This window comes from Corvus brachyrhynchos, unplaced genomic scaffold (assembly GCF_000691975.1).
Source record: "Corvus brachyrhynchos isolate BGI_N302 unplaced genomic scaffold, ASM69197v1 scaffold175, whole genome shotgun sequence".
NCBI classification, from domain to species: Eukaryota; Metazoa; Chordata; class Aves; order Passeriformes; family Corvidae; genus Corvus; species Corvus brachyrhynchos.
Genome location: NW_008238448.1, coordinates 929290 through 956262, shown reverse-complemented (window position 1 = coordinate 956262; position 26973 = coordinate 929290). Strand labels below are relative to the sequence as shown.

General features: G+C 40.7%; 1 protein-coding gene across 1 annotated transcript in view; it reads right to left on the bottom strand.

Annotated features, from left to right (window-relative positions):
• NFKB1 (nuclear factor kappa B subunit 1) overlaps nucleotides 1-26973 on the bottom strand; it is a 52977-nt gene that overhangs the window by 3330 nt on the left and 22674 nt on the right. The window contains exons 6-20 of the mRNA XM_008635668.2: nucleotides 25145-25293; nucleotides 23508-23671; nucleotides 22239-22397; nucleotides 20506-20610; nucleotides 18558-18649; nucleotides 17838-17976; nucleotides 15296-15418; nucleotides 14231-14320; nucleotides 13180-13377; nucleotides 9930-10071; nucleotides 6673-6787; nucleotides 4463-4664; nucleotides 2616-2785; nucleotides 1704-1806; nucleotides 500-621 (exon numbers count right to left, since the gene is read on the bottom strand). Of these exons, the coding sequence (XP_008633890.1) occupies nucleotides 500-621; nucleotides 1704-1806; nucleotides 2616-2785; nucleotides 4463-4664; nucleotides 6673-6787; nucleotides 9930-10071; nucleotides 13180-13377; nucleotides 14231-14320; nucleotides 15296-15418; nucleotides 17838-17976; nucleotides 18558-18649; nucleotides 20506-20610; nucleotides 22239-22397; nucleotides 23508-23671; nucleotides 25145-25293 (2073 nt within the window). The remainder of the gene's footprint in view (nucleotides 1-499; nucleotides 622-1703; nucleotides 1807-2615; nucleotides 2786-4462; nucleotides 4665-6672; nucleotides 6788-9929; nucleotides 10072-13179; nucleotides 13378-14230; nucleotides 14321-15295; nucleotides 15419-17837; nucleotides 17977-18557; nucleotides 18650-20505; nucleotides 20611-22238; nucleotides 22398-23507; nucleotides 23672-25144; nucleotides 25294-26973) is intronic.

Sequence of the window (26973 nt, the reverse complement as noted above, 5' to 3'; positions counted from 1 at the left end):
GATTTTCACCTAAGGCTGGTACCACTCCCCAGCTCCAGATGATTAGAGATGCTGACTGCTTGTCCTTTACACTCACACCAAACCAAATGCACAGTAATCAGCTTAATCACTGTTGGGGGAGAACACAGGAGTGCATCTTCCCATCACACACAGGCTGCAATTCTGAAGAACACTCAGCAAAGAAACCCACTGGAGAGTGAGCCTTCAAACACAAGCTGCCCACCCAGCTAAATACTTTCCCACACTGAAGACTGTACTGCAACTACTTGAAGAACTGCTTGGTCATTTCTGTTCAGCAGCATTACTCTGTAGCTTTCTTCCAGTGCTGTTTCATCAGGGGAGTTCTATGGCTGAATTAGCCTAATTTTTGATGGCAAATTAGTTGAATTAATTGAAATAATTGTGGATGCAGTGAAAGGAGCTGGCTGAGAGAGCTGAGCTGTCCTTTATAATTAGAAAAAAACCAACAAAAAACTGAAAGAAAAAGCAGACCCCATACCTCACAATTGGCTGCCATATCCAGTGGTGTTGTTCCAGGCACAATCCCTTCATCATCTTGATCATCTTTCACATCATCTAGATCAAACAATGGCTCAAAGTTCTCAATGTGAGGATTTGCACCTGAAGAACAAGTGGGGGGTGGGGGGGGAAATCAAAGAAAGGGCTTCAAGTTGCTTCTCCTGCCATATCCAGTGGTGTTGTTCCAGGCACAATCCCTTCATCATCTTGATCATCTTTCACATCATCTAGATCAAACAATGGCTCAAAGTTCTCAATGTGAGGATTTGCACCTGAAGAACAAGTGGGGGGTGGGGGGGGGAAATCAAAGAAAGGGCTTCAAGTTGCTTCTCAACGATATTTAAAATAGGCATTCTATGTACTGAATGGCAAATCAGCTAATTTAGCTATTCCAGCTAAATGATATTTGATACTAAGCTAGCAAGTAGCACTGTTTATCAATTACATTTAAATGCTGTCACATCTCTGTATAATGCTACTCTCCATTATAAAAAGGGGGGGAAAATGACAAGCAGAGCATTAGGGTGCAAAGAAAGAGCTCTGGTTGTATCAACTGACTTCCAGTCCCATCCTGCCTCACACAGCACAGCACGAATGTGATGAGGTGATGGTGTGGTGCTGCTTTTTAGTGTCAGAGAAAGTGGGGGTGTTTTTAAAAGACCAAGCAGACAGCCTCAGCAATGGGAGGCTTGGGCTTCCATTTCAAATGAGAAAAATCAGGTTTAAATACAATTGACAAAGTTCCAACAAATACTCCAACCTAATTCTTCCACAGTGACAGCAAATAGGAGACACTTACAAGCTCATGCTTCAGTGATGGGGTGTTTTTTTTGCTTTTTTGTTCCTAAAGCAGTCCAACACTTATCCCAGATATATATAAAAGTCTCTTCTCCACTTCTTCAGCTATAAAAGCTACAAAAGAATCAAAGAACTTCCCAAAGTCCTCCAGAGATTTTTTTGGACCAACATAATTTGCCTTTCTAGCCATTAGATGGTGCTGAAGAGTGATTAGTATAGCATCTCAGAGTAGGACTTTCTGAGGAAATTCAGACCTTCGTGCTTTTAACATCTGACTTCCTCCATCCATTAAACAAGTTCACTGGCACATTCTCTCCAGCTTGCAGCCTTCTAACTTGAATTGTCACTGTGAAAGTAAACTCTACAGCAAAGATCTATTTCCATACCTGCTGCTTTGAGAACTGCTGCCAATTTTGTTGAGCCCCTTCCAGCTGCTATGTGAAGTGGAGTTGTCCCATCATATGTAGTACTGTCCACATCTGCATCACCCTAAGTTTTTATTGAATGGCAAAAAGAAAAGAAATCTGTACAATGCAGCTGCAGAGGCTCATGTCAGCACAAACAATGCTACTGTGTGAGTAAGCACCATTCCATGCCTGGTTGCATAAAAACTCTAATTGCTGCCTGAAAAGAAGGAATTAGAAAGTAACTACAACTGTCTGCATGCATATGGTGGGTTGTGTGCTCCAGTGTTAGATGTATATATCCAAATAGGTCAGGTAGATAAAAGCCACTGTGCATTCCCTGTAAAAGTTCTGCCCATGACCTGAGTGGTGTGCACAGAATCCTGCCTTGCTGCTGCTCATCAGAAGGGCAGCCAGGCTGGTGGCACATCCATGCATGAACACTGACGAAAGCTACTGCAGCCAGCTAGGGCGTGTAGAATTAAGGATACCAGGATCGAGGTGTTAGAGATGAGACAAATATTTATAGATTACACAACTGCATCTCTATGTACATCCCTGTATATGTTCTACTTCACACAGAAGAAGAGATGAACATGTTCATGAGTAACTACAGTGCCTGCCAGGATTACTCAGTACAAATTATACATGGCACATGCAGTCAGGTTAGGGTCACAAACTCTACATTCCTCAACTTGGGCAAAAGATTCACCAGCAATGCTGAACAAAACAGTAACATTACTAGTAATTTTGCCATTATACCAGTTCAAGTAATCTAGTCAATAAACAGGAACCTCCCCCCCTTACTCCTGCTTTTCTGAAGCACTCAAGGATTGTCAACAGCTTTTAAATTTGTAATTGAAAGGACCTGGGAGAAAGAAATTCTGCCCTTACCTCAAGCAAAAGGCAGCCTGCCAAAGGGATGTTCTCTTGTTCAACAGCCAAATGCAATGCAGTTCGTCCAGATTTTTGTTCCTGAGCATTGACATTAACTCCAGCAGCAATCAGCTGTTTGAGGCAGGACATGCTATTTGCCATCACCGCCATGTGAATTGCACTGAGACCTACACAAAACAAAATCCATCCACCATCATGTGCGTTAATATTTTTATAATTCAGAAATATCAGAGTAATGGGTTTTGAAGTGAGAGACTTCTAAAATGAGTTACGGTTACTGTACTTACCTGAGCAGAAGTAACATATTTTGCCTGCTTATACACTAAAAGATGATAGAATCATAGAATTGTTTGGGTTGGAAAGATCATCTAGTTCCACCCACCTGTCGTGGGCAGGGACACCTTCCACCAGACCAAGCTGCTCAAAGCCCCATCCAACCTGGCCTTGAACCTACTTTCAGGAATGGGGCATCCACAGCTTCTCTGGGCAACTTGTTCCAGTGTCTCATCATCCTCACAGTGAGGCATTTCTTCCTTATACCTAATCTAAACCTACCCTCTGTCAGTTTAAAGCCATTCTACCTTGTCCTATCCCTACATGTCCTTGTAAAACACCTCTCCAGCTGTCCTTTAGGCCCCCTCTTCAGGTACTGGAAGGTGCTGTAAGGTCTCCCCAGAGCCTTCTCTTCTCCAGGCTGAACAGCCCCAGCTCTCCCAGCCTGTCTGCAGAGGAGAGGTGCTCCAGCCCTCTGAGCATCTTCATGGCCTCCTCTGGCCCTGCTCCAACAAGCCCATGTCCTTCTTATTTTTGCTGGGGGCCCCAGACCCTAAGGGAGTACTCCAGGTAGAGGCTCAGGATGAAGAAAATGGTGTTAATAAATATGTTCTTTGTGCATAAATTGGAACTTGGAGAGTCAAAACCATATAAGAAAAAAAAAAAAAATCAAGATTACAAGGTGGAACAGAAGGCAGGAACTACAGAGCTCACCAAGAGCATCTCTTTGCCTCAAGAGAGTAGCGTTAAAAATAAAATCTGCATCTTGATACTAAACATGTAGGTACCCCACACTGGCCCCATCCGCTACTGAACACCTCTTCTAGAAAGTGGTCTGGGGAGTAAGTGGTGTATTTTAGTATCATCCTGCTGTAAGGTCACAGTGACCTGACACCTCAAGAATACCTGCGCCAGAAAGATAATAGTAAAACCTTTTCTTTTAAAAACCAACAAACCAACCAAAACCCAACCAACCAAAAAATCCCCTCTCTCTCTGAGGAGGTTTTTTGAATCCACAATGACAATTTTAGGTCAGATATTTTACAATCTATTAGAGCAGGAGTACTAAATCGAAGTCTCCTGTGCACTGAAAAATGGAAGAACTGTCTGTGGTTATTTTACAGGCTCTAATTCTGCATGGTCACAAAGTACCAGATACAAAACTAAATACTAGTCCAGAAACTAAGGGGATTTCATTCGCTAGACAGGAGGAAACATTTTCTTCTGGGGGGATTTTTTAAAAAACACAATGGTGGCATAAGGAACAAGGCGAACACAGTGCTTGAGGTTCTGAGACATTGAAGAGAATGTACAGTGACAAAAATTCAAATCCATACTGTGCCACGTGACCATTACCAATCTTTCTGTTCTGTATAATTAGAAAGCTGACACATCTGTGGTCTCTCATCTGTGCCTGCAGGCATATAAAAATGAAGGACAGCATATGCAAAATGGGGAAAGATGTTATTTTCAAGGTCTGTATCTACCTGTGTAGAAACATGGTGTTGGCAGGCATTAAGGTGTGTTTGTCTAGTAGGTCAGTGTAAAATACAGCCATTATCTTTCCATACCTTCTCCATTGGGAAGGTTGACCATCGGAGATACCCTCTCATGCTTGAGGAGTAGACTCAGAATCTTGTCATCTCCTTCAGTAGCAGCTAAATGTAAGACAGAATTGCCGTGGCGATCCAGAAGGCTGACATCTGCTCCAGCCTTCAGCAAGTCTTCCACCACCTTTGCCTGCTTTGTGATTACTGCCAGGTGCAGGGGGGTCTGCAAGTGACAGAAGCAAGCCATGAGAAGATAAGCCACAATTACATCATTTCTGCAGAAATCTCTGAAACCCATAAAAGCTCCTAGTGTGAGAAGATGTTACACCACTCCAAAGCCAACAGAAAATAAAAGCTTGCATATGTGTACATTCTTTTCTACTGAACACTACAAATAGGGTTTCTACTCACTGGAAATAAAAGCTGCCTTGCCACTGTCAGCAGTTGGACTTTGGGAGGAACAAAGATGTTGGCTACTCTGTAAGCCAGGGCACTGACCTGGCTATTTGAGCATTGCAGTGCGAGGTACTCGGGAAATGAGATAATCCCTGTGGCCCCCACACACTGTAACCCTGCTTCCAGCTGCCCCATTGCCATGCTCCTACCATGGTGGGAGCACATTTGCTTTCCAGGTCCTGCTCAGACCTGCCTTTAGCAATGAATCTCATTTAGCAATGCTCTCATTTTGCTCCCGAATCAGAGATTTGCAGCCATGGGCATAGGAGTTCCTTATCCCTCAAAATGGCTGCACAGAAAAGAAGAAAATTCTGCAGTTCTGTGCATTTGTCAAACTGCAGAACAACTGTGCATTTATGCAGTGTGTGTTGAAGTAGCTGATCCTGCACATTGCCCATTTCTGCGCACCTGCAGCACTGAGCAACTCTCAGGCTGAGAGGTTTTGGGACCTTCCAAAGGTTGGTTGCATACTGCATTCTTGTCAGTCTTGCTTCTGAGCAGCATCACACAGACCATACTCAGAAATGCATGTGTTTAAACAGTAAGCATTCTAGTGAGCTCTGGGGAATCGTATTTCCAATACTAAAATAATTTAAAAATTGAGTAAGATTCCATTTCTAGGTCATTATATTAATGGAGGACTTAAAAAGACTAATTCCAGCTCTGCACAATAAGCTTGTGTTTGTCAATAGATCTGTCAACACATTTGCAATTAACTACTGCATCTATAAGGTATATGTCAGCTTTCAGAATATCAGTAGAGAAGGAAAATTCTAGCCCAAGCCTACATTCTCCTCCATCAATGGCTTAAGGTTTAAGTTGAAGGTAGGAAGAGCTGTAGAGGTTCTGATAGTCAGGGGTTTATTTCCTGTGTGGAGCACAGCTTTGCTTCCTGTTTCTGTTAAACACAGGGCAGAGAATTCAATTCAGAATCTTCTGCTTACTTTCAGCAGCCTCCACATTTCAAACTTGCTTTATATGAACATAAAAATGTGAAGGAAAACAAAGAAGTCAAAATAAACCTTCTGGGACTACCTGTACAGAATTTAAACCTGCCTTTACTGTTCACAGCAAAACAAATGACACAAGTGTCAGTGTGCTGCTGAATGGTGTACACAATCCCTTTGAGAGATTCTTCTCCAGGCAGGTTCCCACTACTCTTTTTAAAACCTGAGTTACAATACAAACAGGCCAAACTAAAGTTGAGGAGACAGAATTGTGCCTGGCAGTTCTTTTCCTCCTAGGTAAAAGACAAGGGGATGGGCTTTTCTCAGTTACTGCAGAAATGAAAGGGAAATCTTGGTGCTCATGTGATGGGCACAAATGCAATCTGGGCAGTAGCAAGGGCATAGGTTATTATGGCTTCCACATGTGCTCACAGGTATGTGCCTACAGATTACTGATGACACAGGAACTGACTCATGATCCCAAGTTAACCAATGTCAGAAAGGTCAGAAGAGCCCAGAGTTGGCACACGGTAATCCATACCTCTGGCTTAGTAACAGAGAAGCCAAATGCTGAAGCATGAACTGAAGAATTGACTCTTTTTGGCCTGTTCAACACTTAACCCATGGAAACACTTCTGTTAACATCAAGCAGAGTTATGGACTAAACCAGTGAAAACATGCTCTCTTTCCTCCACCACCTTCCAATATATCCTTGTTTCTAAACTTCTTTGCATCAGTCTGATCTCTTCCCACAGAGACAGCAAGTTGTACAATTTCTTCTCTACCAGCTGAACAATCAGCAACACTTACACCCCCACAACTGCGCACCTGATAGAGGTCATTTCTCATGTTAATTATGTCCTTGTAATTCAAATCGGGCATCACTTCCAAGAGGTTTTTCACCAGGTCAGTATGAAGGTGGATAATTGCTAAATGAAGGACACTGAAACAAACAAAGAACAGATTAACAATTTCACACTGTTGTCAAATTTATTACAAAAATGTTAAGGCTTTGCTGTAGATCTGACTATATTCTGATATAAACATTTGACTGTTAGAGGTAATGATTCCAGCGCTAAGTACCAACACCTAAAATGAATCCCAGCATTAAAAAAAGCAGGCCAGAAGGTAACTGCTTAACCCTTCAATCACAAAAGCAAACTCAGGATGGCTTTTGTTGGCCCTCAGCATAACTTCACTACTAGGCTAATAGACAAAATGTGTGGCACAATTATTTCAGAAACCCTCAGATTCTCTCCTGATTTGCTCTTTTTTCATATTTTGAATTATGCAGCAGATAAACACTTCTTACTGTCAAAACCTTCCTGCAGAATTTCCACAGGCCTCTCTGCCACCGAAGCAGATTTTCCCTTGGGGGTTTCCCCAGATCTGTGGGTTTTTCTTTATTTCGTTTTCAAACAGCAAAATGACTAAGGACTCAGGCCCAATGACTAACAACCACAGGACCCGCAAGCAGTGGCCAGGGGCATCATGCCAAAAAAGCACCTGTTTTGAGACATGAGTGACTGCACAGCAAGACACTTTACTTCTGCTGTGTTAATGCAATGGCCCTTCCTGTGCTTTTCTCCAGAGGCAGGTCCTACACCACCAGCCTGAGCAGCTGGACGTGCAGCATGGCACCAGGAAAAAAGCAGGTTGTGATTCCCATCCCCCCTGTCCCACAGAGTTCCATTTGCCTTGTTCCATTGAGATTTCATTTGAAAATCATGCCCTTTGTTTTGAAACACATCCTGCCAAGCACTTCCTTAGCCGATGCTGGCCACCTTCTAGACTCATCTTTTTAGCAAGTTGCTGCTGACACAAAATAATCAACACGGGACATGTGGTGTGTCTGTTATGCCACTTTAGAAATACCTGAATAGTCTCAGAGTCATACTTTTGTCAGAAAAATAAAAAGAAGTTCTGTGCCATTTAAGGCAAGGAGTCATCTTGAAATTGAGATGGAGAGCAGTGAAAGCCAGAAGATATTTTTAAAAAAGAAAAACAAAAAGTAACTTACCAACCAAACTCATCCTTAAAGGGTGTTTTTGATTCTATACACTGCCACTGGAAGTACTATGGCACCTTGCTTCCTTCAACTCTCCTGTGCTGTTCGAACAGTCTCACCATTACTGGAAAAACAGCTGTTCCTCTGCTCTGACAGATGCTTTTTATTATGCTCTGTATCATGCTGACATTTTATTTCCAAATCTCACTGCAGAAACACATTTGTTCTTCTACTGCTTTTAGTTCTCTTTTCAGCAGCAAGTATTTTAATTTTACCCTACCATTATATGTGATGCTGCTGACTAGACCATGAAAGGTCAGTTCCATTTCTTAAACATTCCTACGTGAAAAAATGCATTTGAGCACCACTGTAGAGCCATCAGATACCTACAGATCAGTGGTACTGGTATAAATACAGTCACAGCCAGTGTTACTGAGTGTCAGCAGCAGTAAATATACACTCATCACAGATTGCTGGGTTCTGTCTCAAAGCCATAAACAGTTGACAGCAACATTTTTTAAAGGCTTACTCAAAAACTTTTTAGTTGCCATATAATTTTAATGATTAAAGTGAAAATTGGGGCAATTTATTAATTAATTTTGACCTTTTCCTTCTCCCCTAAGAGAGAGCTGGAAAACAATCACCAAAGCTTTGCTTTGTAAAAAAGTTTTGAAGTAATACAGATTTATGACATGCTCACAGAATAAATCCATCTCAGGAGAAAGGCAGCGTGAACTTGAGCCTCACATACTCGCAGGTACTTCTTGATTCAGGAAGAAAACAACTGTTTACCATCATTCTAAGAAGTATTGTAACTTAGTTAAAATGCCCTGCAAGTCCAAAACTGAGGAGCACCTTATTGATATTTAAAGGCAGGTCCTACTTGCTCAAGACTAGCCCCCCCCCCTTTTTTTTTAAACACAGAAGCTGTGCTTTTCATAGTGCTTGCAGATTTTGTTGCTAGCTCCCACCTCGTTCACATTCTTGCTTATCTCAAAGCAGACATTAGGTTTCCAGTTGGAAAGCTAAGCTAGTAAAGTAGCTCTCTCTGATTGTGCAGTCCTCTTATCTGTAATCTGAGACCTATTTTCACTGAAAATGGAGTGAAAGCAGTAACCTATCTCAGAATAATTGAACAGTGAGATACAGGTCTTGGTCATGTGAAATTTTCTTTCTACCTGGACACCTTGAGGCTGTATGGCTTCTACTGTTCAAAACACTACAATTTAAGGAAATGCAGGTGATTGCACAGCGCCTGCCAGCTAAAAAGTGACGATGTGATAGTGTCACTTGCTTATTCAAGAGATTATCTTTGCCTGTGCTTAGAGATGCTTCTGCTGAATTTCATTTTAAATAACTACTGATCATTAGTTCCTCACAGTACTTCACTCTGAGTTCCACAGAATCTGCATGGCTGTAGAGGAACAAAGTGGATTTCCACTTCAACTCACATTATTGAAGGACTGATGTGCAAATATTAGCGGCCAAGTCTGCCACGAACATCTATGCAATCCCTTGGAAGACAACAGTACAGCACAGACATAAGCAAGAGCAAAATAATGTCCTCTGGGAAGAACCTGGTGTCAGTGGGAGAAATGCAGTATGGACCCTCCAGCTATTGTTTCTACATCTCCTGGTGAATCTCTTACTTGAAGCATCCTATGAAGAATTAAGGACTTGCATAGAATAAAAAGGGTGCTCTCCTTCAGCACCAAGCTGAGGATCCCCATACACCGTGTATCATGATGCAAGCACAGCAATTCATGCTCAGTCAAGATTTTAAGTAAAAGACAAAAAATCTCAAACTCACAACATGCTCAACATATCCTCAATGACCAGATTACTTTCTGACTGGTGCTGGATCAATGAACTTTATGGTGTACATGACTTCTTTGCAAATGAAACAAAAATGTCTAAATCACAGCTGTACCTCTCCCAAATAGCAGAAAGGAGAGCAGTATTTATTTGATTAAAGCAGTGGTGCCACTGGTGATTGGCACCCGTGAGGGACAGAACAAATTGACTATACCATTCTGCCCTCAAATCCATCGGTTTCAACCCAGTACGGTCAACTCACTTGTCTCCATTATCATCCTGGACAGCGGTGAGATGGCGCTGAGCTGCCAACAGCATCTTCACATCTCCAGTTACGGCATAATCAAAGAGAGCATTGCAGTGACGCCTGGCAAGCTGCATGGCCTTCTCCAGGAACAGAGCATCTGCAACACAAAATTTTGTCTGCATCAGCTCAGTTGTTTTCCGTGGACCACCACCTACTTTTGACAGGCATTTGTGCTGTCACAGAAATACAAAGTGCAGTCCACCAAGCATTATTCACTGCTTCACTGAGATGGTTGCTAATTACTTCTGAGAGATAAGGACAGAGGGAATGAACGCCTTGGAAGAAAAACTAGGTGCATGCTGAGCATTCAGGCAGCAGGAACCCTGAGAACAGTCAAATCTGGAAGCTCCGTCTGGTTTGACTAGCACTGAATTAACAGCACTGATGTGCAGTTGTGTGTAATGAGACAAAAGGAGCAGAACTTGGATCTGGAACTTGCAGGTCCCAGTAGTTTTGCCTTGAAGAAGCTGAGGCACATGAAGCCTAAGTGACCCATCAAATATTGCAGAGAAGCTCATAGAAAAGCTATGGAATAAATGCAGGGCTTTGCACTCCTCCTCCAACTCAAATCATGCAGTCTAGCCTGCTTTACAGCAGCAGCACAGAGAGTCTGTTCTTCTGTTTAAAACATTTCACTTTTTACAATGGTTAGTATTTGTATCCTGATTTTAGAATTATAAAATGGACAGCCACTGAGATTTCAAAAAGCAGAAGTTGTCATGGTGGGGAGGCAGAAGGGAGAAAGGAGAGAAAAGAAACTCATTTGCAGAAAAAAGTAACTCCAGCTGCTCTGTCAATACTTCTGTGGTTCTGTATCAGCAAGAAACTGGTGAAAATGAAACAGATGAACTCTGAAACTACAGCGTCATTCTGTGAAGCAGAAGCATCTGAAACCAGCCTGTATTTTGAACAGTTTCATGTTTTTATAAAATCTTGTAAGGTTGGGGATTACTAAGAGCAAACAAGTACAACAGACTGTGTCATTTACAGCATAATGGGGAGACAATACCCAGGATTTCCAGCTACACAAAACCAGGCATTTAGACTGGGTCAGAAGTGTATCCCTGATGAACACGAACACATCATTCCTCTAAGGCAAAGACTTATTCAGCTATCCATGAAGCTTATTGTTCTGGCCAGTACATCCCTGTGGCTGCTGTACTGTATGCCTGGGCTGAAAGATTTATATTTGCTATTTCCCTCTCAACACTAAACATGTTATATTCAGGATACATATTCAGGGTAAAGGGTGTTAAACAATTCAGTCTTTTCTTGTTATGCACACTTCCAAAGATCAAAGAACTCGATGCTGAAACTCCCTGGTTTTCCATATCAAACACATGGGAAAGATATCTTTCAAAAGATTACATGCATCTTTTAGCCTAATACCAAATGGTCTAGCCTGCAGTAGCTATTTTATGGAGCCTGTTTTTCTGCACCAATTCTTTGTATCATCGGGAGCTAGAAATTGCATCCTTTCATGCCATTACAACAGACAAAAAAAGAAATGGTCAGCTTCCTGCCTACAATGTTCATTGCTTAGAAAACAGGTAAACAATTCCGACCCCTCCTTCACGACAGCTAAATGGACATTACTATTTCTTCATATCAGCACAAGATTTTGTTTTCTGAACCAGTCATGGGATTTATCACAACCAAAACTGCAAACAGCAGGTTGCTTCAGCTTTTCTCAAGAGCACCATCTGTTCTCAGGTCACAAGAAGCTACACCTTTGAGCTGTTTACAACTACAGCCCATCCCTGTGCCACTTTGGATTCCCAAGCCACGGTTTCTAGTGCTGTTAATAGCAAGTGTCAGACAGGGCTGACACACACAAGGTAATGTGCCCTCTCCCTGACCCAGGGAATAACAAAAGTGGTCTAGATCATGTTGCACTTGGTAAAAACGAAGCCCAAAAAATTCCTTCCTGCTCAATTCCTACCACTACCAAGTCTCTCCAGTCCAACTACCATTTTTTTCATTTTATGCTAAGCATGATTACTCAAATCTTTTAAAATCAACTGTTTAAAAAAAAAAAAAAATCCAGGAAATGCATGTCTTGCTGTCTGGGAAAGTAGCCTTTATATATTTTAGAGCTCTGCTGCTAAACCAGTTCTGTTGACTATCCTTGCTTTCCTCCTTTTGTTTTCTTGCCTGAAATCAAAAGACAAAACCCTTTGCAACTGAATTAAAATGGTAAGATAAAAAAGCAGTTCTTTATTAGAAGCTTCCAGGTGCATCCATACTTACGGGCTATGGGCACACCCAGTAATGGATTTCTACAATTTTTTTAAGTTTAACAAATTATTGTATCTAGCAAACACTGTCCAATTCGAAGAGCAGTTGGTTAGGTAATTTTTCACCAGGTACTGGGACCACTGGAGCTGGTCCAGGACTTCTTTGCCCCACTTCTTGTTATGTCTTCTAAGATTCTGATTGGAAAACATAATGTTCTTCTTGTAGGTCCTCTACTTGAAAATAAGACTGAACAGTATTTCAGGAGTGTATCAGAGGGTTAGCTTATTACTCTAAAATTCAAGAGAAAGGGTAGGCAAAATACCAGGAACTGTATAACCATGTACTAATGGTCTACAAAGCTACGAATATATGAAAAATACATAAAAAGCAAAAATTTTTAGGCATCAGTTTGATGCATAACACTTTGTACCCAACAGCTATTTTACTGAGTATTTGCCAAAGAGAAATTGGGCAAAATTTCCATTTTAAATTCAAACCTATAATGCTACTTTGAAAGAAATTTAACTGTGTTGCAGGGAAGAACTGCTGCAACAGTCATCCTAACATCCAATAACTCATCCACTAGAGTCACTCAAATATCAAAAGCCAAGTCAATTGCTGAGTTATATTCCATCTGCCTTCACTGCTTGCAGCGTTCCTTCCTCACACAAATTTATTAAAAGGCAGTGTTAAACATGCCCAGCAAGCAAAGCTGTCTCATCTCCTTGCATCACAAGCAGAAGCTCAAGTGCCCAGTGGCAGTACAAAGGTGGAAGATTATCTACAAAACTAGATATGGGGAGGCACCTTAGATCTGGGGGAATGGAATCCCTCCCGTTTCCTCCAAGAGGCATTACTATGTTCAGAAAACAGCAAGCAGACATTTTTGGAGTTTCCAGACCTTTAATACTTGCTTTGCCCTTACTGCAGTTTGATTTACCCTAAATACATTTACTTGTTCACTTACCCTGCCACCTGCAGTCTGCTTCGCTTACTTCAGTTTTACAAGAAGAAACAGAATCCTCCTTCTCCTCATTAACAGCAGATGTTCTGCACTCAGTCCTCTCCATGGTTTCCACCTTCACATCATGTTTCATGTCCCATTTGTCACTTTGTTTATCAGAGCTCTTCCTGTCTTGTTCAGCTGCACAATTTGATAGACCTTCTAACAAAAAGTAGAATCATTAGTGTCCTGTACTGTTGCTTTTTTTAATACAAGTGATAAAACACAACCAGACAAAACCAAACGCTGAAAAATAAATACAAAAATTTACTTCAACATAAAACTTATCACTAAACTCATGAACCATAATATTCCAGATGCCAACACACATGGACAGGATAGTGATGTGACTTGCTCTAAAGTGATGTTAAGTTTTTGACAGCCTCTACTTTAAAAATAAACCGTTTTATATTACAACAGATTTACATCTCTTTTTATGGTACAAGAATGTAAGTCTGAAGTGCTCACATGAAATCTAGCAGAATTACTCAGATACATTTTTTTTTTCCTAACAGCAAGTTCATCCCCGAGACTCTGGAAATATCTACGGAGTATTCAACATGTACATCTGAAATTATATTCCTATTTTAGGAAGCCAAGAGTGTCCTTATTATTAACTTAATCTTTTCCATTGGTTTCTCTGGGCAGTACCAGACTGTGGCAACAAAGGAAGATACATTTTTGGTGATCTAGTCCTTGGGTCACCTGTAATCAGCACATTCAAGCAAGCGAAAGGGCTGTTGCTTGAAACAATACACTGAATGCAGAAGCCACATGGAGGGGTTTTGGTGACTGCTGCTCAGGACTGCACAGTAAAAAGGAACTACACTTGGAGAGGAAGAAAGAGAAGCAGGGCAGTACAACCTACACAAAACCCCTCTGCTGCCAGAGATTCAAGAAGAGGCCTTCCCCAGCATGCTTAGCTAGAGCTGCCTGACACTTTGGCTCATACTGTAGAAGAAAATACAGGTCAAACTCAATTTAACTGTTGGAAGAAAGACATTTTTGCTGTTACCATGTTTCATGCCAGCATTGGACTTTGTTGTGCCAGGGTGGAAATGCATCCCTCCAAAGGCAGAGTATCCGTATGAAGGAAAACTGAACCCTAAAGAAAGGAAAAGGGTTAAGAATTAATAGAATTACATCCTAAACCAATGAGAACGCTAAACCTAAAGAAGTGAGTTTTTGTTTTCTGCATATCTTCTGCTTTATTCCATGCAATAAATCTTCCAGGCTAAAGGTGAGCTCTCCCCTACCCCTTCAAAAATCCAAAGAAATTCTAAGTGGTCGGCTAGTGACACTTTCTTATCCCAACATGCATAAGACCACACAGATGTAGTATCATTACATCCTTCCTCTAAAACTCAACTGAGACATCACAAGCTGCCTCTGTGCTTTATCCTTCCTCTAAAACTCGACTGAGATATCACAAGCTGCCTCTGTGCTTTTGAATCCTTGTGATTACAACAAATTTGTATTCTGGTGTTATGCTATACATGTGCTGCTAGCAACAGATGTAGCAATTTGATGCTGCTCTATCTTCTGCTCTAAAAAAAGGGCTGTGGTTCAGATGACATTTCCTGACCTATAGGTTTTTAATGCTCTGCTGCAAGAACCAAAGTAATGCTCCTGTGATCCTGCATATCAGATATGACTGACCCTGACTTCAACAGATAGAGCACAGTAGAAAATTTACTAAATAGTATCTCCAATTTTTAATAGTTCTTTGCACTAACAGGGTTCATTTGCCAAATTCCACTCGTGGTCCAAGAAACAATTCAGAACCTGTTTAAATTTAGACACACAAAATATTATTAACTGAGCTGTCTCATGAATTTCAGTGCCTCCAAGACCCTAGGACGCAACAAAGCTTCGAAGTTGGAAGGCAAAGGAGATGACAAAGTGTTTAGAATAAGGAGATGCTTGATTGAATTGAGTAACACGAGTATAAAGGCAACAGAGTCAGGTCTTATATGCCTAGGAGACAAAATCGTCTTCACATTTTAAAAATCAGCATGAACATCTGTCCTGCTCTCAAAGTAGAACCCTTTTCCCTCTTTGCCCAAACCTGCTGCCTTACCAGAGCCAGCACCGCCACCTGCCCCTCCATACATGCCACCACCTCCGGCGCCACTGCCTCCACCATAGCCATCAGAGAAGTTTGGCATGAGTTTCTGTCGTTTCCTTTGCACTTCTTCTTTATCTGGGATAGAAGGAACAGAGCAAACAGGGAGTCAGTCCTGCTGGTGGCCAGGCACAGCGCAGGGTGTGCATACAGAAAGCACCACTACAGTTACAAGTTTATAAAGGAAAATGAAAAGTGTGGTAGAAGAGTCAACTTTCCTCAAGCTCCAAACAGCAGAAAATTTTTGTATGTACCAGAGCAGTGAGAACTCCTCTGAGAAACAAGCCAGGGCCAAGTCCCCAGTCAGACCAGCAGCATGGCTTGGGCCTGAGTGGTCTCCTCAGCTGTGTGCTCAGACTCAGGGGATGCATGTGGAGGTGTCTTGGGGGGCTCAGAACTTCCTCCAAAAGTGTCTCATGTACTCAGAGCCCTGGAGATTGTGGTGCCAAATTTCTTCAATGTCTAAGCCAAGGCATGAATCAGCATAAGTGCTCCAAATCACAAGTTTGTTCAAGAAAATTTGCCTTTGGGGAATATAAGCACAGGCTCTTCTTCCAAGCAAATCTACTTCAGAAATGGAGCCTTATCAGAGGATCACAAGACACTTTGAGTTTCAACAGTGCAGAGTACCTGCAGTGCCCCTTGACTTCTGTTTAAGGGATGGCAAGAAATAGTGAAAACTGTGCTTGCTTGAAATGATTTACTTAAAATATCATGACATCCACTAGAACAAAGACAACTTATTTTCAGGCAGGGACATATTACTGTCAAACCATGCTGAGTAGCAGTAGAAAAAAAAGCCTAAACTTATATTATAGTGTAAGTCCAAAATAAGACTTAGTCCCCTGGAAAGCAAACCACAAAGATTTAAAAGGACTATGCCCATGACTGGGGAAAGTGAAAATGTCATGACAAGAGCTACAAAAATAGGGATACAAATATTACATGGGTTAAAATCCAGTAGAACTGTTGAGAAAAGAACAAAGTATCATTTGTTTATTAAACCATCTAGTAGTTTTCAACAGCCATATGACAAAAAGCAATTTCATGCACAGGCACATCAGTCAGTGCATCAGATGAGACAGCTGAATACATGAGACAGTACACTGACAAATCCACGTGCATTGTTTCCAGGTACACATGATGAGTAAGTATGCATGCATGCACGCATCAGGCATACTCACACTGATGAGGAGAGAAAACTCTAGAGAGCAATCTAGTCAGAGAAACAAAAAAATCCACATACGTGTGTCTAAGTTTGTGGGAACATTTGCAACAAGGGAAAAATATAGTTCCTAAATGGTAATTTCATTATTAGGTTGCATAGGGGATTTGAAAATGCACATAACAATGTTGAGCTAATTTTACTCGTGTAAGAGGCACATGAAAGAGGTTTGCTTCAAATCTGGCAACTTTGCTCTGCAGTTGTACACTTTGCTTCCCTTAGCACTTGTGCAAGAGGTTCCTGAAATCATTACTAAGAAGAAATCCTCTGGCAACTCTGAAAGCTTTCATGTTTTCTGCTATTTTATTCTAACAGTTGTGAAGTAGACTCACTTGGACCACCACCCTCCTCAGCTGTGCTGAGTGTCTCACCACTAATGCACATGTATTTTAGAGATTTTGACAGGGAATTGATTTCAACACAGCTCTACCTTAGGCACAGAAAACATTCAAGATTAGAACTCAGTGGTGTAACCTGCAGGCAGGTAAACTGCTAAGCAGAAAGATTATCTTAATACAATGAAACACCAGTTATGACTTGGGCCTCAAGGCATTTCCATATCATCAACATTATTGGTATTTAAAACTGTGACTGCCAGTGCCATGCCCGTCAAACATTTCAAATGCAGACTTCAAAGGGCACAGATCTGCTGGTTAAACTTCTTTTCAGTAAAATTTAGGAAGCCGGTCCAATACCAACTATTCTGCTAAGCTGCTAGAATTTTAAACACAAGAGATTGAAACAGCACTTTCCCTGCTCTCACAAGAAATGTCTTGGGCTTACTTTAGTATTACAGGCAATTGGAAAATTCAGAAACATCAGTGATGTTGGCGTGATGGTAAAAGGTGAGAACTGCAAAATATGTACCTTTTCCACCAGGCACCAAACAGGCTTTGGTTTAGGGTTTGATCTGAAAGCACTGACAGTAAAATCTCCTCAGGTATTATTTGGCAGAAACTCAGAGGAAGAGAGTGCCATCTACTGTATGGACGGGCATGTGTGCATATAGGGAACCTGCAAGGAACAAGCCTCACTTAGAAAATACACATGGATTTACTGCCTACCAGTCCTACAACAACACCTACAAAGCGCATTATAAAGCTACCACACTGCATACTGACTCTGCCCAAAACAAGGAGGCAAATATATTTTCTAAAAGTAACAGCTAAAACCAAAAATTCCTCATCCAACCAGTCCTATCTTATTAAAAATGTTCCTAGGGACCCTACAGTTTTTCTGTTCCCAATCTATAAAACGAGTTTAATAAGTTACCTTTGATTTCCGGATAGTAGAGAAAAGGCTTTGGTTCGCTTGTTTCTAGATCAGATTTCCTACGCAGTTGTACAAATACAGATGCTGGCTTTGTGATATTGACATCTCGGTACTTGGGTGTTTTGAACACAATAGCAAACTGTGAAGAAAACAAAGATAAGCATATCTATCATGGAGCATGGCTTTTGACAACTTGGCTTTTACATTTGCGCTATTTTGTAGGTGTTTGTTTATGGCTTGGAAGGCAAAGTTCAGAGCAAAGGGCTGTTACAGCAATAAACTTCCATTTTAGTTTTCGGTTTCACTTCTGAGCTTGACTCCTAAAGCCTTTTGGGAAAGGGAGAACTACCATGCTAAATGCCACCACATCCCCTGTGGCAGTACTGCACCGTTTGTCTCCTCATCGTTTAGCATCTCTTCTGTGGCATTCTCAGTGTGTTCACAGGAGCTCTCAGAGTTGTTTATATATCCTATCCAAATTTACACCAGTGCATGTTAAAGCAATGGGGCTTTCTCCCAATTTCCTTGTACTGTACTCCTAGTTACCTAACAGATGTCTTTAAAGAACTGTTAAGTTTCTATTATTACTAGGAAGTAACCAACCAAAGAAGAGGTCAGTATGGGATACAGATGCTTTTATCTAATTTACTAACTAAAATATAATGCTATCTTACAGAGATGGGATAATCATTAACAAAGGACCAATGCTCAGTTACTTACCTGTCTATGTACATCTGTAGGAGAAAAATCTCCAAAGCCTTCCCACATACCACCATTCTCATCCTCTTCATAGAAACGTATCTGAATATCATCTACAAAGAACAAAAGAAATACTCTGGGATGTTTGTGCATTTGTTTAACCTTTGGCTATGGTTATTTCAGATAAAAATCAACATGGTTACTTTTTGGCTGGATGACAATACTACACAATACATCAATTACCTTTTATCTGTTTTGTGAAAACAGCAGAAATAACCCATTTTTGACATCAGGTTTAGATCAGCCTAATCCTAATGATTTCACTGAAGTTGCTTTTACTGAGCTGTAAAAAGAGAACTAGGTTCACATCATCTTCCTATTCTAGGGTTATAAAACATTCCAGAGGAGCCTTATTTGGAACAAACATGTAAGGAGGGGAGAACTGGAAGCATGAAATGTAGAAACCACCCTCTTTCCTCCAACAGTTTCAGTTCAAAAAACTGTAGCAAAACCTGAAGTGCCACAGTTCAAGTTCCGCTTGCTGCTGGCAGAGTGCCACAGTGGAGCTGCAGCTCAGAGACGTCGCGGGTGTGAGTGAGCAGTATGTCAGCAGGGATCCTTCACCCTGCAAACAGCACAGGCCAGAAACATGGCACTTGGCTTCTGCTCCTCTAAACAAATTTTCTTTCATTCTCTTTGTATTTATTTGTTTATATTTTTAGGAAAAGCATCACACTAGTAAATTCCTTCCACAGCACTCCCGGTGAGAAAAAGCTAGAAAAAGCCTGTTCTCTCTTAGGGTGACTGAGGCAGGACAAGCTTCTGTAGCAGACAGACTGCTTCCCCTGGCCCACCACCTGCTAGTCTCAAGACTCTGAACCACCACTTCCAGTCCTGCTGTCCTGCACGCTCAAGTTCCTTCAGGCAGGAGGTTTCTGAAGGCAGTGAGGTCAGGGGAAACCCCAATCCGGCTGAGGGGAAACCCCACCTCAGGGCTTCCACTGAGTCAGACATTTATTTATTTATTTTGTGCGTCAGAGTTATGTTTTATCTCAGTCCTTCTGATGGCAGAGGGTAGATGCACTATTGAAAGAAAATAGTTCTCTCAAAGTCCCTAAAAGCCCCCAAAGCTTTCTCTCTTCCCTAAGTGGTAGAAGGGCATTTACAAGAAAGACATATGGAAAAGGACAGCCTGCATCAACAGAAAATGTTACTGTGGTTTTAACAACATGTGCAGGGACTGATTCCAAACAGATGAGAACAGGGCACCCACTCTACCATGTAATCTACACCAGGGTGTCTCAAGTACTACCTGTAGCTGAAAAATACAAAGGATCTTCCTCGCTCCCAAATTTTTTCTTTTTACTTAGCCCAAATATCACCAACCCACATTTAACTATTATCTTCCAATACAAAAACAAAGTATCCTAATCCACACTGCGGAATTCTGACACATTCAAAGCCACGAGCAGAGAAAATGAACCTGTGAGAAGTATCTGTTTGCACTGAGTAACCTCTACCATAACCATATAAAAATGAAGTTATTAGCAGCAGTGCTGAACACATTAAGCTCCCATCCATGGCTAACAGAGAACGCTCATACTTACTCTTTACAATCAGGAACTTAGTAATAAATCAGAAACTTCAGAATAATTCAGAGCAGGTGTTAGTTAATGGAGTCAAACCTCACCCAGTACCCACCACCCCTCAAAATTCCAGAACATGGGCAAGGGCAGAAATTTGAGAAGAACAAAGATGATCACATGGTCAAGAGAAGCTGAATTTGCTTTGCAATAGACTATTTGGATTTATTATATCTCTGGACTGCTGGCTTGACTTCCAGAAAGGCTGAGTGCTTACAAATTCTACTGTACTATCAGAGTGAGAGAACACTAAAGACAGCACAGAAGGCTTCACGTGTACTCCAGATGAACACCCTGATGTGCCTTACAATACTCATGATTCTTACCTTTCTGAACCTTGTCACACAGCAGGTAAATCTCTTCCCCTCCTGTCACACACCCTGCTGTTCTGTCCATTCTTACAATTTTTAGGTTGGAGGCATTGGGAGCTTCTATTGAAAGGGAAGATTAAAAACAACGCTTACGTTCATAACAGATTTAGATCAAAAAAACACCCAACCAAGCACAACACACAGAAATGCAATAGAAAGACAAGGCTCCAATACAAAATACCTGAATTTGTTTGTGTTTTTTTAAACATGGATAAAACAAAGGCTTTTCATATGTAAGACAATCTTGTATCTTCTAAGTTTTGCCTGAACTGTGAACTACAAAATAAGGTCCCCGGCCATTCCAGCACAATTACTGCACTAGCAAAATAACCCAGCAGTGACCTGCATCCAGGACCCCGCACTAGTACTCATTTCATGACAACAGGGCCATGCAAGAGAATGTAATTTTTTCTTCCCTGCTTTCTGACAGAGTGACACTCTTGAGAGCTGTTTCCTGTTTCTCACTATCTACAGTGCTTTGCTTTACACTGTGGCTTACTTGAAAGCATGCCAGTTTTTGGCCAGTACACTGGACTGTGATAAAAAAGCCCATGTCCACAGATCCTAGTAGAGGCATTAAGAGACAACTATTGGTCCTCAATACAGAACTATCATCCGGTAAGTGAAAGCAGCTGTGACAGGCAAGTTATGGTACCACAAGTTATGTCTGTTCTGCAAGGGAGACTTGAATGGTGCCAATGAAGTATTCAAAAAAACCCCCAAACAAAACCCAAGAAAAATCTTCTGAAATTAGCAGTCAAGAATTCACCTTGGGAGATCAGAAACTAGTAACTGCCACCTGTGTAGCAACTTACAACAGCAGAAACATGCATACAAAATGTCCCCTTTGTTTGTCTCCTTAGTTTAGGACAGAATTTTTGACATCGCTACATTTCCCAATTAACAGCAAGGAGCAGACTGTAGTAGAATAGTTTCATTTAATACCTTTTGATCTAGACTTTGTACTTAAAAAACAATGATATAGACACAACTGGTGCACAAAGGAAAAAAAAAGGTACTTTTTCTGAGTCATTACAGAATGACTATCAAGAACATGGGAATCCACAGCCTCAGCAAGGAAAACTCAGGCAGCAGAAAGGGTTCAAGTAAGATGAGTCAGTATAATTTAATAGCATGGGGGAAAACATGAAGTGAAAAAATTCTCATAGAAAAAAGACAGAGGGATGCTCTAAAAAATACTGGCAGATCTAAAGGAACTGGATTGAGAACTGTGGTTATCTTTTAAAATACGGACAAGCAGATGGTTTGCAAAACTGAAAGGTGTCAAATTCTCAACCAAGATAGAAGCAAAGTAATTTTTTTCCTCACATCTCGTGTGACAACACTTTGTCACAGAAAGCAACTGAAAACTCCGCAAAATTCAAGCCCTTCTTATGGATATAACAAGAATTTACAAAACCCTCATAATAAAAGTGGCAGGATTAAACATGCTAACAGCAAAACAAAATCTTCCTCTATGGCTTACATCACCATTAAAACCCAGAATGATACCGTATGTACTTGGGCAGACATGGGGCTAACTATGCATGGGCTCCTTACTTGTTATTCATCAAATACCAGGCAGGCAGGGCTACATGAGTCTATGTCCAGCAATATCTACCTGTCATTTCTGTGTGTACAAAAGCTTGCCCCTTATTAAAAAAGTAATTAAAGCCAAATATACTTACTGCTGTCATATATTGCATCCGATATAACGGGATCAAGTTTCCGTGTGAAGCTGCCGTTGCTGTCAGGAAGAAAGGCTGTGAACATGAGCCGCACCACGCTGAGATCCATTTCCTTGGTCTGCTGGATGGCTGCCTGGCGGATGATTTCTCTCTCCCGTTCTGGAATTGACACACAGAGGAATTAACAAAAGGGGTAGGCACCCCTAACAAAACAGAGAGAACAAACAAGCATCCAAAGGCATGGATAGTGAGGAAATGTCTTTTATGTTTAGCATTCATCAGGTTTTCCCTTTCTAAGCAGAGAGGAGCAGCTATTCAAATTATACTGCATTCATCCTGCAGTTTGTGCATCAGACCTTATTTAACTATAATTAAAAGACAGACAGAAAATTAGTATTTTCTGCTCTCACTTTATAAAGGTTGTGAAAAGGACAAAGGCCACCACTAAGGACACCAGAATTCCTGGTGTTAAGAGTGATAAAAAGAAAGCTGGCCCCTCTCTACAGTACCTGAAAGCAACACAGACCACAGGTTTTACAGGGATATGGGTGAAATGTAGCTGAATGGAACAGTGTTCTCAAAAGGAGGTCCCTAAGTTAATTAAGGATATCATGCCTTGCTGCAGTAATGCAAAATTACTCTATCTAAGAATTCATCAGACAGCATAAGAGCCATGGAATACAGGTGCAGAGGTGGGCATAGGCAGCTGTGGAAGGAAGTTTCTCTATTCTCGTGTATGTGTTGACAGCACACTCCTTCCTTCAGATTCCCTAAAACACGGCAACATTACACCACCTCTTAAAAGCACACAGATATTGGCTGTTGTCCCACACAACATCTTTTTCTGGCTAAGAATCTATGTTTTCAGAAGCTCAGCCTGTTTCTAGTAAAAGATCAATTAAAACCAGGCCATCATTTCTACATACCAGTTAGCTGCCTGTCTCCACATCCTTCTGCCTGCAGATAGCTGAGTTCCGGATGCACCAGGAGTCCTGGGTTGTATCCCTTCTTGCAAGCATCTATCATGCGTGTTTCCAGAGTCTCTAACACTTTCTTCTTCGTGACATGAAGTATTCCAAGATTTGCAAACCTGCCAAATTTTGATGGAGGGAATTATTTTCTTAATGCTTTAGGCCAGAGCTGCAGCAGGCAGGCAGCCTTTCTCTTGTCCCACACAACATCTTTTTCTGGCTAAGAATCTATGTTTTCAGAAGCTCAGCCTGTTTCTAGTAAAAGATCAATTAAAACCAGGCCATCATTTCTACATACCAGTTAGCTGCCTGTCTCCACATCCTTCTGCCTGCAGATAGCTGAGTTCCGGATGCACCAGGAGTCCTGGGTTGTATCCCTTCTTGCAAGCATCTATCATGCGTGTTTCCAGAGTCTCTAACACTTTCTTCTTCGTGACATGAAGTATTCCAAGATTTGCAAACCTGCCAAATTTTGATGGAGGGAATTATTTTCTTAATGCTTTAGGCCAGAGCTGCAGCAGGCAGGCAGCCTTTCTCTTACCAAGGACTCTACAGACATACTTAGGCACTATTAGTGTTTGAGGGAAAATTTCCATCAAGAAAAATTCAGCCAAGATCACAAAATATGTAAAAAGTCCACCACTATATGACAGCGATCGTATGGGTGCACTTTCATATGGCATAAGCAGTAATCTGTCAGGCTTCAGACTTCCACTGTGAAAGCAACTTACAGAACACTGGAAAATCTGGTAGTCATACTTTGTTTGCTGCATCTTTGGCAATGACATTAATATGTCATTCTGTATGTCTGTTAAGCAGAGTATGCTCCATCTGTTCAAAACGGTTTGGAGAGCAAGCTAAGAGGCTGAAAACAGTGCAATATTTTCCAAAGGAAATGTTTTAAGCAAGGCTCTGGTCATTCTGCAAGACACTCTGGGTATCCATTTGAATGAAAAATTCCGTAATACAAGGTGTGCTTTTGTAAAAATCTCCTGGCACATTTAAAGATCAGTTAGATCTGGAAGTATGAAAACAAGACAATAACTCAATTTTCATGTAGGTCAAGTGAGGACAGGAAAGCTGTTTCTAAACATCTGATGAAAAACAAGACAGGTTAGAAAATGAGCCAAACTTTTCAAGATGAAAAGGAGCATTTGAAATAAAGCTATTTAAATTGTTGTGCGCGGTAAAGTCAGTGCACTGGGCTTGGACATCAAAAGTTACAGTTTAGAAGAATCTCTCTCTCCCAACCTTCTCAGCTTTTTAAACTTCATCATCTTCACCAACAAAGACATTCTTGAGATCACAGAACTAAAATTCACAGCCAGCATGAAACCTGATCTAAGCCTGAAAACATGGTTGGGAGCTTCAGCTCCATTTACCGATATAAACAATTATTCTTTCAAATTAAACAAGAACAGCCCAACTACAATTTCACTACAGTCTTGCTGCTTTAAACTTTAAAAGTTTGACTTATGCAGTATTTTCACGTTTATACATGTCTTGCATTAATTTCAAATCTACTAATCCTATTTTCTTATAGCTTCTCATTACATTTCTGTTGACAGGTTTCAATAAAAGTAAAATATTGATCAAAATGGCAACAAAACAGTAACATTAATTTTAGTCCCTTCTCTGATCAAAACTACTTACATTTAAAGAATGGACTTAAAATACAAATTTGCACTGTACGCCAAGAGATAAAAACTCTACAAATTATAAGTAAAAATTAGTTACTTAAACTTACTGAGCTTGCTTAGGAGAAATTCTACAAAGGTGTACAAAAACCCCAATAAATTTTCTATTTACTATACAAACAGAACAGAGATCAGAGCGTGAAGACGAGCGCTCCCCAGAGCTGCCTCTTTGGAAGTATTTTTGTATTGCCGATGCTTTCCCCACAGCTCAGGTTTACAGAGGAATCCTCAGCCTTACCCTACAACCATGTCCTTAGGTCCTGCGTTAACCGTGCACACTCCGTCTTCACAGAATTTACCCACCAAGCTGTGAGCGTGTAAGTGGACGTATTTCCCATTCGTTACTAACTGGACAATTACTTTTGCTGGTCCAACATAGTTGCAGATCTGTAAATAAATATTAAAAAATGTGGGATAGTTTGCCTACTATTTTTCTTAAATGGAACAAGCAATGATTTCAGTTGAGTATTTTCTGTCAGCTAACTACAACCAAGTTTACATAGGAGAAATGTTTATGCATTTCTTCATGAAAAACAAATGGCAAACTAACTGTACCAGATCATCACTTTCTTTTGCAATTAAACTTGACATGCAAATGGCAGAAGTACTGACCAAAAAAGCTAAAGGAAAGCCTCGTCTGTTTCCAAAAACATGAATCTCAGATTTACATTCTGGGCATTTACTTCACATTGCTCTCCCTAAGTTTCAGTCAGTACACTGAATTCACAATAAACATTGTTACCCATGAAGAAGCATAGAGAAAATGTATGTATTGAACAAAAAACCCTGCATTGTTTTGCCCAATTCAAAAAGACTTTAAAAACTATTTTTAAACATGATGATTGTTTTAAAACATTTTGGCTTCATTACAATGACTCTTCAGGTAGAGATTTTACAGTGAATAAATTCTATATTAATAAGCATTTTGTTAGTTCAATTGCTTCATCAACATATACTATCCAGTCCAGTAAATATCTCCCTTAAGTGCACACAAGGATATACAATAAATTCCCACCTAGGATTTTGCTGGATGAGAACTACAATAAACTGTGTGCTTTCTTTCATATACTCAACTCTGAAAGCCTACAAAGCCTTTTTTCCCCCCTTGCCATAGTTTCTAATCACCATACATTTTTCACAGCTTTTAATAAAACCATCATGTCAAACAATGCATCAAAAACACATCTAAAAGTACTAATAACATACCATACTGGTAAGTTATTTGCTTTACATATGTTATTTAGAATGTTATTTTCTCTCCTCATTCCAAGGCAGTTATGGGTTATGCACTTTCAAATTATGCTGAACATAAAATTACCCCACTTTTTAAAAAGCAAACATTACCTTCCCTTCCAATTCACTTAATTAACCCTTTTATCAATGTTGGGCTTTTCCCCCTCCTCCTCTAATTTTTCTTCTAATTTGCCTTGGGCAAAGTTCTTTGTATTACAGCAGCTTATAGATCTAATCAACCAAGGGATTAAAGGATCACGATAAACATTAAAGTGATGAATCAGTGATGAACTGAATATTTAAGGTTATATTGTTGATAAAATGCTGATAGCGAGGGATTGCCTCCATTTCACCACATTACTGAGTCCTGCTAGCTTCCTTCACTCCAGTTAACCCCTCTCTTGAACCCATTCCATCACAGCTGAAACACTTTGCATATGTACAATGCATGCCCTCCCTGCCTTCCTATTCACTGCTGAAAGCAAAAAAAATCCCAACTACAAAAAAGTTGTTCCAGGAGGAGCAGGTGTGCAAAAGCCCTCTCATTACCCACTCCTGCTGGTTAACTGTATAATAGTGCAGTAATGTGCATGTTACAAGTGGCAGTTTCTAAAATACAAGGCTCATGCTTCCCTCCTGTTTCCACATTGAAATCTCTTCTGGACTGAAATAATACAGAGATGCAGAATCATCACTGCTGAACTATTTCTGTCATTTACCAGCAGGGAGAAAATTCCTATGTACCTTTCACAAAGTCATCTGAAAATAAAAATGACGGCGTTTGGTGCTATAGTATGGCACCACCACTGCTACCATTAACTTTTCAAAAAGGTA